This window comes from Symsagittifera roscoffensis, chromosome 1, assembly GCF_963678635.1.
Source record: "Symsagittifera roscoffensis chromosome 1, txSymRosc1.1, whole genome shotgun sequence".
Classification (NCBI taxonomy): Eukaryota; Metazoa; Xenacoelomorpha; order Acoela; family Convolutidae; genus Symsagittifera; species Symsagittifera roscoffensis.
The window spans coordinates 61,373,147-61,388,432 of NC_087062.1; the positions used below are offsets into that span (position 1 = coordinate 61,373,147).

Here is a 15,286-nt window from a genome sequence, read left to right on the forward strand (position 1 = left end):
TGTAAATTGATGTTTTATCGTCATTTAGAGTAGTTTATTGTAAAAATCCTGACGATGCACATAGTTGCGAAAACGTTTGAAATTTACTTTTTAGCAAAAATTTCTTCGAAGAAAAGTAAATTTGTGTGACTTACATTTGCCTAATAATATTAATTATCATTTCACAATTAAAATCCTCGTTTTTCAATGAATAAAATGTTTTTTATTCAGATGATGGTTTGTTGAATGATGGCATCAGATGTAGATCAAAACGAATCAAGACAGGGAAATGTTGATTCGCAAAGCGAACACGAGAAACTTAATGACGTTGCTGCCCCAATTGCCAGTCTGCCAGTTTCTTCACAATCTGGTCGAAGTATATCGTTCCTTCTTCCTGCGACTCATTTAAATCAAGGAGAAATTCCTTCTGCAGCTCATCCTTCTTTTCAAAGGATGTCACAAATGGTTATTTTGAACGACGTTGAGTCATATACAAAGCTCGGTAATACTGAGCTTGAAAAGGGGCACGTAGAAAGTGCGCTCAATGCGTTCTCGACCGCTTTCCAACGATCGGCCATGCTTGATGACAAAAGAATTCTCAAAATTTGCTGCCTCAATCTTGGTGCTCTCTACATTTCACTTCAGAAACCACAAAAAGGATTGAGTTATTTGCTGCAGGCCAGTACAATGGGCGCCTCCTCAGATCTGGAATTCGATCTTAATTTCAATTTTGGATTGGCATACGAAGCTTTAGGTCATGCACATGCAGCCATTCATCACTTTAAGATAGCAGCAAAGTTTCTTGAACAGCAAGGCTTAAAGGAAACCGAACAGCACGCTGAGATATGCTTGAAGTTGTCAAACATATTCAAAATATTATCTTCCACAGATACGGCTATCAAGTATTGCAAAAAAAGTGTTGTGGCTTATGAAAAACTGCAAAATCTAGAAAAACTTTTATTGAGTCACTTTTCACTTGCTGATTATTTAATTGAAAAACAAGACTTAAATGAAGCTCTCATGTCCTTAGATTCATGCTACCAGATATTAACAAACCAGACTCCAAAATCGATCACCCCTAGAGGTTAGAAAAGTCTACATAGACGTTTGTTTTTTTAAGGGCAATATTTATCATCATCTTTGTTATAGCCTTGTTGACGATGGTTTTGAAACTGGCAGAAAAATATATGAAAGCTAACGATGTCATCAACGCTAAACAAGTCGCTGAGCTTGGGTTGAAATTGGTGCTCTCTTCCTTAAGGAATCCTTCTCTTAGCATAGCTGCATACAAACAGTTGGCGGAGTTTCATGGCGATTCATACCTTACGCTCGCGCAATTAAATCATAAATCGCAAACAGAACAAGCGCTTCTTGATTACGATCTTGCAGCAGAAATTTTTGGTAATACTTTCGCTTTTTGCACCCAAATAAGGCATGAGTTCAGGTTTTTTAATCGATTGAAATGGTTTACAGAGCAAATTGGTTTGTCCAAAAGAGCCGCCAGTTGCTACACGAAAATGGGCGAAGTGTATTTGGAATTAAATCAAGTTCAGACTAGCTTAGCCTTCCTTGGAAAGTCTCTCGCTATTGTGCAAGGATCGGGTAAGCAATCAATTACTCATCAAAAAATATAATTTCAGCAGAGAAAGCCGGTTGCCGCGCAAGTAACAAAGAATGTTTTAAAATTTTTTTGTTGGTTAGTAGACTAGCGTCAGCTTAGTGTATTGCTACGAACCTTCTTTTTTTTCTAGCCTTACTCGCAAATAAAAGTGTTCACTTATTTGGAAATTGCATAGCATCTGTTCTCTGCTTTTTTGTGACTTGTGTTTGGCTATTGCCCATTCAGCTTCCGTGGCTGAGTTCTTAGGGTGTGAGACTCTTAATCTCTAGGTCCTCTGTTCTACTTTTTTATTGCTGCTTTTTTGTCATGTTCTGGCTAAAGTTTGCCTGCGAAGCTTCGCCTCTTTATTTTCGGATCACGAAAAAAAACCACCCTAGTGATATTTTTCCCCACTTTGTGACGATTGCTGTGATGGTGTTACGCTGGTGTATAAACTCTGTCTAGACATAATCAATCGCAATGCAGATTTCTCTGAATGGAAAAACTGTTGGTAAATAAGAAGAAAATATTGAAAAAAACCTGAACTAGTTGACTGAAATGTCTTTTTTTTGTATTACAGTTACGAGCGAATCTATATAACAGCTGTACTTATTGGCAGGTACATGATTCTATCATAATCTATCTACTGATGTGCTCAAAAACGTTGGAGCACACAAAAATATCGATTTGATTATCAATATCATAATTTTTGTTTTGTTGGGTTAATAAATCAAGAGGTTTGACTGATGACGTTGAGTTTAGTGTCTGAATGTGAGCAGCAAACGTTGGAGTTATTACACCGGGCATATCTAATGAAAGGTGACAATGATGGCAAAGCAGCGTCTGCGCTCACTTCCTGTCTAGTGGTAGCCGTAAAGAGAAGCTCCCAGCATAGACACCAGAATACACAGATCAGTGATCCTGCTGATGGGGCTAACCTGAATGAATTAGTTGAGCAGTTGAAGAGAGAAGTTGTGCGTATGGGGGCTATAAGTGAAGGAGGGAGTGTGAATCAGATGGTAAAGGAATGGACAGAGAAAGAAGGCGAAGACGAAGGGACGGCGTCAACATCACTAATTGATGATACTACAACTACGCCACTTTCTCCAGTTCTAACCCATTCTTCTGTAAGTAACATGAAAATTCAAATGAGTAATTACGAGATTCATTTGATGTTGGAACCAAAATAACTTTTCGATGTTGCAGAATGTGGACGAAAAAAGCAAAGAGCAGAAAGGGAGTAACCATAGAATGCGAGGACAACAAACCAGGTAATTGTTTGTTACTTTTTTAATACATGCTAGTGTAAATCACGAAGATCAACAAAAAACGTGACTAGTCAAAAATACATATGTTTACCAGCGGATCTACGGACCAGAAACAAAGAAGGTCAAATGTTCGACAACAGACTAGTAAGGGCAATGAGGAAAAGAAAAGTTTGGCAAACATCGCCAGCGAAGATAACAGCAGTTCCGATCCTCTTGAGTGAGTTCGGCTTTGCTTGAAAATTGATATTTTTTAAACATTAAGTCGCACATGTTTGTTCATTTTGTGGGACACGGGCAATACATTCTTTATTGGAATCTTACATTTACTTCCCACCAGTGAACAGATGCAGAAAAACTTTTCCGCAACCTGCTATAGCTCACCGAATGAAATGAACTCTTGATTTAGCGAAATTTGTGATGTCTAGGCTTTTAAGGTTCTGGGTTTTGTTTATCCCGACGTTTCTGGTTGATAAAGTGACGTTTATTCACTTGCGAGAGCGAGTGACTTGTAATGAGGTACTAGACTTTTTTTAACCCAAAAACAAATTATCTTTCAAGTCTCTAGGAAACTTTATGAATTTTTTAAAATTTTACTCAATCGAATTTGAGATGAATATTTCAATAGAAAGAGTTGGGTGCGATAATTGTTCCTGCAGAAGCAACGACGCCTCAATTTTTTTATCAGAGAAACAATAAAGGTTTTAGGCGAAGTGCAATTTTTGAAATTACATTTTCCGTGCCGCATCAGTATAGCAAATTCATTCAAAATCAAAAACTTACCGCCAGCTTTAGCTGGGTCTCTAATTGTTTTTAATCGCGGCATACGAAAATTTAGGTTCACCTATTTTTTTCAACTTATGTTTTTTCATGTTTTATCGCAAGTGGTGCGAAGCTCCGCTTCGTCTCTGTATCTTATTATTTAAGTGGTGGACGCAGTGTTTAACTGAACGGGTCGTTTTATTTTTGCCGAGCGCAATGTACAACTCTCTTGGCTCAACGGTTAAGAGAATGCCAAGAATGTTTCAATGTTTTCATCGTTTCAATAGCTTGCTTTGAACAACTTGCTTGAGAACTTCAAACTATGAAAAGAATTTAGAAATAGTGTTCATTGCTTTAATGGCTTGCTTAGAAAAACTTCTATTTTTCGCGATCCAGTTTGCTCTATGGAGCAACTTAAATTGATTCAAAGTTTCATCATTTGGATAGCTTACCTGGAGAAGGTTTTCGCGGACCGACTTGCTCTATGCAATAACTTATATCTTCTGAAGCATCATTGATTCAATATCTTGCTGCGAACAAAATGGCTTTTAGTTAACCGGTTCTCTATGGAATATTTTAACATATATTTTAAATGTTCTCGCTTGATTAGCTTTCTTAGAAAACCTTCATTTATATCGAAAGGATTATCTCCCACAATTTGCATCTTCTCCTTAATTGCCTACTGAGAAAAATTTGCAAATCGACTCGTTCTTTGAAGCAAATTTGCATATTGCGAAGTTTCTTCGCCTCAATAGCTCGCTTGAACTTTAATTTTGCGAAGAAATGCAAGCTATGAAAACTAATTTTGATGTTTTTTCAAGTTTCATTGCTTCAATAGCGTGTTTGAGTAAATTTAGCTTTGTCGCATTGCAATAAGCTTTGAGGACAAATAGAGAATAACTCAATTTGTCAATGCTCCAATAGCTTGCTTAGAAAAGTTTCTACTTTTCGCGAGCCGATTTTTTCCATGAAATAACTGAAATGTTCCAAACGTTTATCGCTCAAACTCCTTGCTTATATAGGCTTTAAACTTTACGCCAACCGTTTCTCTATAAATTAACTTAAAATTTTTCGGAGCTTTATCGATTTGATACCTTGCATCTTATTAATAGCAGCATCGACTTCTATCAATTTGAAAAAGACATTCGTAGACAATTCGGTGGTAATGTTGCTGGCATAAAGAATTTAAGCCGACAAAGTACAACTCATCACTAGTTTTGAAATGTCGCAAAAGTTGACTCTACAGGCTAAAATGACATTAGTAAATTAAGTCACTTTCCCAATGAAATAAAACAAACAGAACCTATTGATTCCGTTTTTGTTTATTGAGTTAGCTTGATAATAAATTTTTGCATTTTATCGACTAGTTTTCACAACAATGACTTGAATGATTTCACTAAATTTTACTAACTAAGAACGAATGATTAAATTGGTCCGGTCAATCGCAAATAAATAATTGAATATTTGACCGTTAGTTGTTATTTGGAATGAGACTCGGGAGGACAGACAACGGGGCCATATGCCTCACAAAACGCCTAACCTAGCTATGTGTGTGTGTTTTTTTACACGAAGAGTAAGATCGTGTATATGTTTTGTGAGTTGTTAAAAACATCAAGTTATTATCGTGCGCCCGTGATCAAAGTTTTACTTGCTAAGATAAACTAAGCGTACTCCAGCAAAATGCATGTTCACGGTCTGTTTTTTCAAGTAATTTTTTCCGAAATTTTTGGAATGTCAACTTTTGGAATGTCACTTTTTGGTATTAGAATCGTTACCTCAGATCATACACCCGTCAGCATGCAACCAACAGTTCATTTTTTAAAGTTATTTTTTAAAAATCGAACCGATTAGCTCGTCATTTTGCGTCAAAAAAAACATGTTTAAATGTATGATGAAAAGCTGTTGTTTCTGTTTTTGAGTATCTTTCAATATCCTCTGGGATCAATTTTTGATCAGATAAAAGGCTAGAAAACTTGGTTGCGCGATATAGATTTGAGAACCGATTAATTTTTTTGTACATATGGGTTCTGACAATAATTTTGTTTTCGACAGTCTCGTGGCCCTTGTCTTTTATTTACACAAGCTAAATTGTCCCGTTAAATTATGCTTCGTGGTGGTCACCAAGCGTATCATGCAGCGATTCTTCTCATTTGACAGAAATGGTCGACCTGAGAACCCACCTCTTGATGAGTAGTTATAATTACACAAGCAAAACTTGTGTGTTAGTATGAACTCTCTTTTTTATTATTTAAGTCGCAAATATTTGTGTTCATTTTGCGTAAACAGCTATTAAATGCAGCCAATGCTAAGGATAGTCACATACACTATTATATTACAAATAACACTTAAGCTTCAAGGTGTCATGGATCTGTAGCGTAGAGGTTGGTAAGGAGACCCGCAACAGAGCAAAGAAGGTTTGATTCTGCGCAGGGTCGGATGTTTTTATTGATTTTTTTGTATACTAGTTAAATTGCGTCCGCTCTTTTAATTGAGGCATGTTAGTTGGTAAATTATTTTTTTATTGCCTGCTAATGTGTCAGAAAAGGCTTGCGTCACTTAGCAATTATTAGATTCATAATTGGCGTGCATCACTTAATTACTTATCGGTCATATTTTTGCTTGGTGTATGCAAAGTGCAACTTCGCCTCTGTGTCGAACGAATGTGAATAGTTTAAAAAAGATTGAGAGAGAGATGCTGTAACTGCGCAAAGCACGATTTTAAGTAGCTCATAAAGAACGAATCTTAAGCACCTATTTTCTTTTGCAGAAGAAACAAAAATTCAAGCGAACTGTAACTACAGCAGCTTGTAGCATTCTTGGCGCAATATATCTAAGTTTTGATACAATCCTGAATTGTTTGCCGAGTCTCAGTTTCAGCGAATATTTATGCCTTCGAAAAGATAATTTTGAGTAAACTTAGATGTCAATGGAATTTTTTGAGTTGGAACACTCAAAAGTTTGTATGTATTGTCTTATTGGTGCTTACAGTTAGCCCATTTTCATGCAACCAATGGTCAATTTCATGTAACTTTTCTCTTATATCTGCCAACTGGCAACCTAAAGCATTTATGTTGGGGTCATTTGTAAATAATTTTTTTTCGGCTGTTTATGTCATGGTTAAGTCATTAATATTTATAAGGAACATCAAGGGAACTAGAATTGATCCTTGTGGGACGCCACATTTGATTGTTTTTTTTTCGGATCCGAAGAGACACCAGTAACTTCAACACGTTGACGGTCGTTGATCTTATTTTATCAGTTAGTTCAACAAATGGTTCTATTATACTTTGTTTTGATCTAAATCCAATCTTTTTTCTATACATCAAAGGGAAATTTGATTATACATTGCTCTTTTGTGTACCTTGCTCCATACAATAAGTAAAGAGATTGGCCTGTATTTGTTTTCATCCAATAGAAAATTTTGTTTATGAATGGGAATTGTTTTCGCTTGACGAAAAGTGGAAAGAATAATACTTTCAAATGAACGATTCATTAGAAACGATAGAAATAAGGCAGCAACGTTTTTGGATGCTTTCACAATTTGATTGCGAAAATTGTTGATTTCAATTTGTTTTTCTATAAAAAACATGGACCAATTTAATTCAGGTACAGAAGGCGGATATAATTTGAAATATCTGTTTTCAGGTTTTAACATTGTTGATGAAAAAATTACTGAATCCCTTTGCAAGAGTATATCCTTTTGTTTTATCCATGAGTTTTCGGCATGATTCAAGATAGGGCACTTTTGAACGAGATACAAATGCAATTTAGTAATTTATCTTGAGACACCAAAGCAATTTTCAATATATTTCAGTACAGTTTTTTTTATAATCTTTTTGACCGCTTGCACACGCTTGCGTCTACTAAGCGTTAATAAACTGAATATAGATTTTTTTAAATTAACAACTAGTTAAACAAAATCAATGAATCATTTCTGCAGCATTCAATTTTGCAGCAGCCAAACATGCTCAATTTCTTGAAATTTTAATTTTAAATTCTGGCTACGAAAGGTATCCGTGGACGGCTAAGGGACTACGCTCGAATCCGATCAGCACCTGTTTTTAATGAACCTAAAGTATTTAATATGAAAAACCGATCGGCGTATGGGTTGTCTGCTTATGGTTTGTTGGCTTTTTCTTGTGTACGGTGTTTTTGTATCTGGAAGTGATTTGTGATTTTTAATGTAGTTTGTTATTTTTACACTTGCGAATGTCTTGTCATCGGGAACCACACTTTTTTCCCTAAACAAAATTCTTTATACATTTGAATTGAAATTGATGCTGCTTTATTAGCGAACCGTTGCAACTACAAGACCTCATCGCACGTGGTCTGGAGGTTATACAGTTTCGTTTGAAACCGAAAGGTCAGGGGTTTTTTCGGGAATTCTTGATTAGTCGGGTTTTAGTTTGTCGGCTTATGTTTTGTCAGGTTAGTTGCCAGCCCTTTTTTTTGCGCTGTAGCCATTTTTCAATATAATCTTAAGCGTCATTAATTAACTCCTGTAGTTTTAATCGGCCTAAATGATATCGGCTCATGTTTTGTCGGTTTTAAATGATTTCGGCTCTTAATTTGTCCGTTTAGTGAACTTATTTTGCATCGTTATAAGAATCAAAAATGATTGTTCATGTTTTTAATAAATCAGCTCGGCTCGTAGTATAAAGGTTAAAAGTTCAAACTTTTTAGTCGCTTCAAAACTTTAGCCATGGATCTATGAGACACGTGTTTTGGCTTAGTGGACGCTCGAAAATTACCAAATGTGCTTATTACTAGCGGTTGTGTTTGTGTTTCTCTGAGATTGAATTTTTCGTATTATCAAAATAATTGTTAATTTTTCATATAAATTTCCTTTGCCATTTTTGTCTTAGGATCCATTGGCGTCTAAGCATGTGTTTTGGCTGATTGGATCGGAAAATACTGAAAGCGTGTTTTTTGCTAGTGGTTGTGCTTGTCGTCTGTTTTTTTTCTTAGATAGAATTTTTCGTATTACCAAAATAATGTCAATTTTTATGACCATTTACTTTATCATTTTTGTTTTTGGATGGATTGGCGTTTAAACACGTGTTGTTGGCTGAGTAGACGCGCGGAAGTTAGTAAAAGCGTTCTTTTGGCTTGTAGTTGTGTTTTTGTCTGTTTTTCTAAGATCGAGTTTCTGGTTTTTATAGTTTTTTCTCTTAGTTATTTCCATCTCACTGACCATCTTGTATTGTGGAATGGTACGCTTTTGTTGTATCGTTTCACCTGTCGCTTTTTTCTCAATTGGCTGAAAATGTTCAATATTTTCGATGTTTCAAGTTTACTAGTTTTTTTTTTTCGAGTATCTGTGGGCTTCATTTCTCTTTGTTCTGAGATTCTTTAATGCATTATTGAACCATCGTGGATATGGTTTCCTGCTAGGTCTTATTTTCTTGATTGGTTTAGATCTCCTAATCACCTTTTTAAAGATAGGTTGAAAACTGTCAAAGGCTTGCTCGGGATCTTTCATTTGAAGAGTATCGTTTTCATTTGCATCGAAAGATTGTTGCAATTCTTTGAAAATTACTGAGCTTTTATTTGTGTTTTCGAAAGTAGAATCCCTTAAATTATATATAAAATCTGAATGTAATTTTATTTACTATTTGATTAGGATCTGATAATGATCAGCAGTGTTTTCATGCTACATGACTTTCGTTACAGCATTCGGTCAGTTATGATGTATAAAGTGATCAACATTCGATGATGATGGTGATACTTGAGTCGGCTCAATACCAAAAACCTCAAGTCCATTGGAAACGATTCTATTTAAGTAGCTAGTAGAAAGCTGAGCTTCCTGTTGCATATTGTTATCAAAATCCCCTCGTATAGGACCTCCTCCGATGTTGAATTATTTAATGCTAAGATTTCGTCAAGCTGATAAGGAACTACAATTTTTTAGTTCTTGGTGGGTTATATAACTTTTTTTCGATGTCAGCAAAATTTAATTGTTCAAACAGAGTTTCAAGTTGCCTGAGTAATTTAACGTTTTCTTTAGCTCATATCATGACCCTCCCCTTACACTAGTTCGATTTCTTTTTAAATAATCATTAGATCCATTAATAAGATGACCATTGAAGCTATCATTATAATTTAGTTTCTTTTGAGCAAATTATATCTGGTGGTGACTCATTGCTTAGTAGAAATGCTTTCAATTTCTCCAAATGCGTCTTGTAACATGGTGTTCGAATGCGGAACTGAAAAATCTTTGAAAGCATCTGATAAGTTGGATGATATAGAGCTATCGATAGGTGCCATTTGACTTTTCAGCGCGAAAAGTACCTTGTGACGTTATGCCTGGGGTTGGCAATATTGCAATTAATTGCTGGTTGAATTGGTTTCAGTGCTGCAATGATTTAAGGAGCAATTGAATTTACAATTTCATTTACAATAGATTGAGGTTCTTCCTTTTCGTCATTGGAGAAATATTTGTCTTCCGTTTTGTTCACCGAATGTGGAAGTTGGAAACTGCCTCTTGATTCTTCTCAAGTTGAGATTTTTGGCGTTTCCTTGTCATCATCTGCTCAGTTTAATTAGCAAAAATCTTTTGGTTTTCTTGTTTTAGCAGATGTGCCAGTTACTGCATATAATTCAGATTTAGTTTTAATTTTTTCGGGGTTTGCTGCGGATTGTCAGGGTATTTGGCATAAACATTTTGTTTGTGAGTATTCTATGGGCTATGGTTGGCTATCGCTTCTGATCTGATGCTCTGTGCGATGGGATAAGCGGTCTTCGATGAACACTGGTTGTACTTTATTGCTCCTGAATTTTTTGAGGCATGATCTTAAACTCCAAACAACGTGACGACCTGCGTGTTATATGAACTTAACAATCGCTTGTGCGTTGTTCCAGGTTTCAAAGGATGACAGGCAGCAATATGTTGTCCGGGGATGTTAACCCACATGTAGTTACTCATTATTTGCAGGATATCGCCCATTGTGTCGAATACATCTTAGATTTCGATAGGATTTTGTATAATTCGGCACAAAGTCTGATTGATCCGCCCTCAAGTTTTTGATCTCCTTGCCAACGATATTGAATAAAAAGAGAAAGTCCTTGTTTTTCTGAAATAATTTGTTTAATTCTTCTCATTAGACAACGGCCAGTTGTTCTAGAAAAGGATCATCATCACAGATGGGTTGATTATCATTCATTATCTCAAACTATTTAATGAGTTTATCACAACTGAAAATTGATTTTGTTTATTTATTTGGTTTTAAAATTACTAGAGTCGGCTTTGGTTAAGATTGGATCAGGTTTTTTCGGCTTTAAATGGTTCCGGCGTACGTTATCTTGGCTTAGTTGCATCATTTTGCATTTTTATGCGTGTGCTAAGGGGCAAACTTCGGTTCAACTTGATTGTCTGCCGAAGAATTGTCTTCCGAGTAAATGCTAATCTAACGAACGCAATCGTCTTCTTCGAGAAAACGTATGAAAAAGTTCCACTGTTTTCAAACATTTTACTGACAATAGTTTTTGTCTCCTTTTCTGTAGACTAGCGAATCGTGCTTTGTTTTTGGTGTGCTTCGCTTCAGTGTCACTCCAATTGAAATTAAAAGAGTAGGATACTTCAACATAGGATAATTCAATTGGTTGTTCTATTTCTTTTTTTTTGGCTCTTACCTTTCTTTGGCTATGTTTTGTATGTTTTAGCGACGTGAATAGGAGGCGAAGAGTGTCTGACAATGCAAGTTATATTGCGAAGGGACTGGCAGTAGAAATTCACGACCCTGCAGAAACCAGTGGGTCTGGGTTGAAATTGAGCAAAAAGAAAACGGACCACGATCGAACACTCACTGACGTTAGATCATTCAGACTTTTTTAAAAACAATACAGGTCTAGTTTTGTTCAGTGACACTTTTTTCTCTGATTGGTGGTTAGTTTCATTTTAAAAGTTTCGAACAAACTGTTATCAAAGTTCCAAGAGGTTTAATGTGATTTTTTTATTGACACTTTTCCAACTCTCTCTTGGCTGCTATGGCTGAAAGTGTGGTGAAGCGTTTGATTTGGGTTTTTTCGTACAATTTGAGATACCATAACGATTTTTTTTTGGGTTCGAAATTGTTTTCCCGAGTCCGGCTAAGTCACCCGGCATCAAAAACAGCCCATGCCACTGTACATGTTAAGTTGGAACTTTTTGGTTGAATTGTAAAAATAAGCTGCTTTTCAGTCAAGCGAGGAGGTTTCGTCGACTCCTACTCCCAAAAACGACACGCTGTGGGGAACTGAGCTGTACAGAAAGCTAGAGCAAAGACTGCAGAACATGCAAAGATCTTCAGACAACTCCTCTGATTCGTCAAGTGAGAGCGGATACAAAGGAAAGAGTACACAATACGGATCCAACGAAGTTACGAAAAGTCCAGCCAAGCTCCAAAATAGTTCAAAGTTGTCCCGGAGAAAAACTCGGACCCTCACTGACACAAAGTTCGCGAATGACTCCATAGTATACGAGCACACTGCTCAGCTGGATAGCAGGTGAGCTAGAATTGCACCCTGCATATTTTTTTCTCGCACTAATGATGCAGATTTAGAACAGAGTGTCTGAATGTTAGGCACTTTTTGAATAATGAAGGGAACACTGACATCCTACTAAGCTTTGGAAACGTATTGTATTATGCTATAGCACAGTGTATCATTAAAAAAAATTGGGATGGATTTTTTTATTCCCCAATCTTCTGCCATAAATTATTCTCTGAGCTGCAAAAATAATCAGACCAGGTTTTTTCGATACAGTGATTAAGAGTCGATGAACGTGGCGATTTTTTTCAGCAAAAGTTAAATATATTAAAGTTCAATTCATTTCTCTGTTAAAAGGAAGGCAAATTCCATCATCGAAGTGTAAAAGTCACAAAAAACGTAATCGACTTCTAATTGTAATCGACTTCGTGATCGACTTCTAACGTAAAGTTGAGATTTTTTTTCAAGAAACAAGTCAATTTTTTTTATTTCATTGCGTGCATTGGCTCTTTTCCAACGGTCTTTTGGCTATGTTTTGGCTTGAAAGGGTTTTGGTTCGGAAATTTTGTTTATTATGAGTGAATATTTTTAGGGGCAAAACTAGCAGCAGAGCTGGGAGTGCGGACCGAAATAATTTCAAAATACGGTCAATCGAGCCAGGTGGAACATCCTCATTCATGTCATTGAGTCGCAGTCTGAAAAGCACTAGACCAAAACTGCCTCTTCTGGCTACTGTGGGGGAACATGAGAACACTGTTGAGCCTGTTGTCAAATTGGGCAGAGATACAGTTGAAGTTGAAGATACCAGGAGGGGTCAAGGGAGTTCAAGGTTAGTGTGGAATCGAGTTCATTGAAGAAGATATTTTCCATCTGAGTATGAATTCCATTTGTGTGTTTCAGAATTACAAATTAAGATGGCGAATTTTAGCAAGCGTTTTGTTACGAGAAAAGTATTAGCAATTTATAAAAGAAGAGGAGTTAAAGTTTAAAAATGATGAGTTCAATTAGTATTCTATAAAATGTATTTGTTATTTGTGAAGGTGCAGACCATTTGGGGGAGACGAGAGTCTAGTGGAGCATAGCTCGACAGATATGAGCTTGATGCAGGGTACTAGTAGAATGATGGAGTCCACATTAGATGCTAACTCGAAATCAATCCGATCCAAACGTTCAATTCTGCCACAATTCAAGGGTGAGTGTTCGGGTTTTTACACGAGCAAAGCGAAGTGTGATAGTACGATGCAACTTTTTTTTCCAACCTAAGTCGCAAATACATTTGGTGGCACTTTTGAATTGGTGGGCTACATTTTAATCCCAAGTGCTCTGACATCTGATTAGTAAAAAGCTTACCCAGTTGATGGTTTGTAAATTCATCAATGGAACCGGAAAAAAGCTATTTGTTTCGTACAACAGTATAATAGATAAAATCTCATTTCAGAAATTTTTTAACTCAATTTTTGAAATCCATTATTCATACGCAATTTGGTTTAATGCGTTCTAATTTATTACATACAAAGTTAGTTTGGGTTACTTTGGTTTATTATATTCCAGGTTATTCCATGCAAATGTTTTGCGTTTTAAAGCTTCTGAATCTTTGCCGCTTTCTCGCTCGTGTTTGCGATGCTGCGGCTTCGCCTCTGTGTTCATTTATGTTTGATCCGACCACGAAGTCGGAGGTCTTCAAGTATTTTTAAGTGTAAAACAACAAAGTGATTTTCACTTATATAAAGTGTTCATGAGTTTTCTTTTTTTTCTAATTTGATTTTCGTTCACGCTCAAGTTTTATTTTGCGCGCGGTGTGAAATATGATTTCTTTTCATTTGCGAGAGCAAGTGACTTGTTATCTAATATTAAACTTTTTTCTCGTAACTAACGTTTTTTGCATGCGACAGGTATTGGGCTCGAACCCCGGCCGGACTTTGTTTTATTTTCCTTTATGTTTTATATGGAACCTCGAAACCTTTCAGCCCCTTCCCATTTGGTTTAAAGCTGAAGCACGCGCCTTAGGAACGAACGGTCGGCGGTTCGAGTCCCGGCCGGGCCTTATATTTTAAAGGCGTGGAATTAATTTCTTTTGGAAACTTCAATCGTCGAACTATCATTTGTGTGCTTATTTTTTGCGAGCTTATTTCCTAAGTTAAAAGTTGAGTAAACTCCACTATCGAATAGCATAAATGCAAAATTCACAAAAAAACCTGAACGTCTTCTTGCTACGAAAGTGGTTTTATTTTCAGATTTCTCAGCAGAATGAAAAACCTTTGGTTCCAAGTCAAAATGGGTTAATATTATCAAAAAAGGTCAATCATAACTTGTTCTTGAAATTCAAATTGCATTAGGGTGATCGGTTTTCTTGGAGATTCAAAAGATGAGATTTTTTAAGAAAACAAGGCAACTTTTTTTTTCTTGCGTTCATTGACTCCTTTCCAAATGTCTGCTGGCTATGGATATCATTTTTTCTATTTCGTACTCGCACAAAGAAAACCACACAGATTTCAAAAAAATTCATAAAAACTTCTTTATTTGCTTGCCGAGGAATGGCTTGAATTTTAATGTTTTCGCTATTGTTTTGAAATTTCGTTGAATGAAACCAAAAAATATTTCATCTACATTATATGCAGCTCACATTTCGATCCGTTCTGCATAAGCAGATTTTTTGTGCAATTTTGGTTTGAAAATTTTGCATCAACATCAAGCAACGAACTTGATTTTAGTGGTCTCAATTCTACAACCATGTGATTTCAGAGAAGAGACACTAACCACTTTGCCTTGGCTATTTAGGTTCTGTGAAGGTCCAGCGTACCCAAAGCAATTCGTCTCCCTCGTCTGATCCGAAAATAAATAAGCCTTCCAGAACTCCCAACCGGGCATCCGCTGCGTGCTCTCTCATGTGAGAATAGAAAGATGTTTCCTAATCAAAGTTGTTCAGTTCTTTTGCCAGTCACTGACTGGTGTGGTCTGCAGCTTAGTCGTACCCAGATTTCCATGTGAATTTACTTGTATATAAGATGTCAATGTTGTTTATTAGAAATCAATGCCAATGTGTAAATAATAATTTTGAAAAATCCGTTTGAATTGTAAATAAGTAGAATGATCTTATCGTGTTTGTTTCGAAAAATTCAGCGTTTTCTCTTTTCGAATTGTAATTTGATATAAATCTTCCTTTTCTGAAATTATGCACGTATCCTTTGCTTGAAAGATAAGTTTTGAGATAATT

At 36.2% G+C, this 15,286-nt stretch overlaps 1 protein-coding gene across 2 annotated transcripts; it reads left to right on the forward strand.

Annotated features, from left to right (window-relative positions):
* The first annotated feature begins 205 nt into the window (after positions 1–205).
* LOC134846812 (uncharacterized) lies at positions 206–15,211 on the forward strand. 2 transcript variants are annotated; one of them, XM_063864209.1, is made up of 11 exons: positions 206–1,063; positions 1,129–1,380; positions 1,453–1,581; positions 2,342–2,706; positions 2,786–2,850; positions 2,942–3,064; positions 11,269–11,416; positions 11,786–12,090; positions 12,665–12,901; positions 13,113–13,264; positions 14,851–15,211. In XM_063864209.1, exons 1-11 carry the CDS (start codon positions 226–228, stop codon positions 14,961–14,963), a joined length of 2,727 nt encoding a protein of 908 aa, XP_063720279.1. In that variant the 5' UTR covers positions 206–225; the 3' UTR covers positions 14,964–15,211. The 2 variants fall into 2 exon arrangements, with proteins under 2 accessions (XP_063720279.1, XP_063720283.1); XM_063864213.1 differs by lacking the exons at positions 1,129–1,380; positions 1,453–1,581.
* The last annotated feature ends 75 nt before the right edge of the window (positions 15,212–15,286 follow it).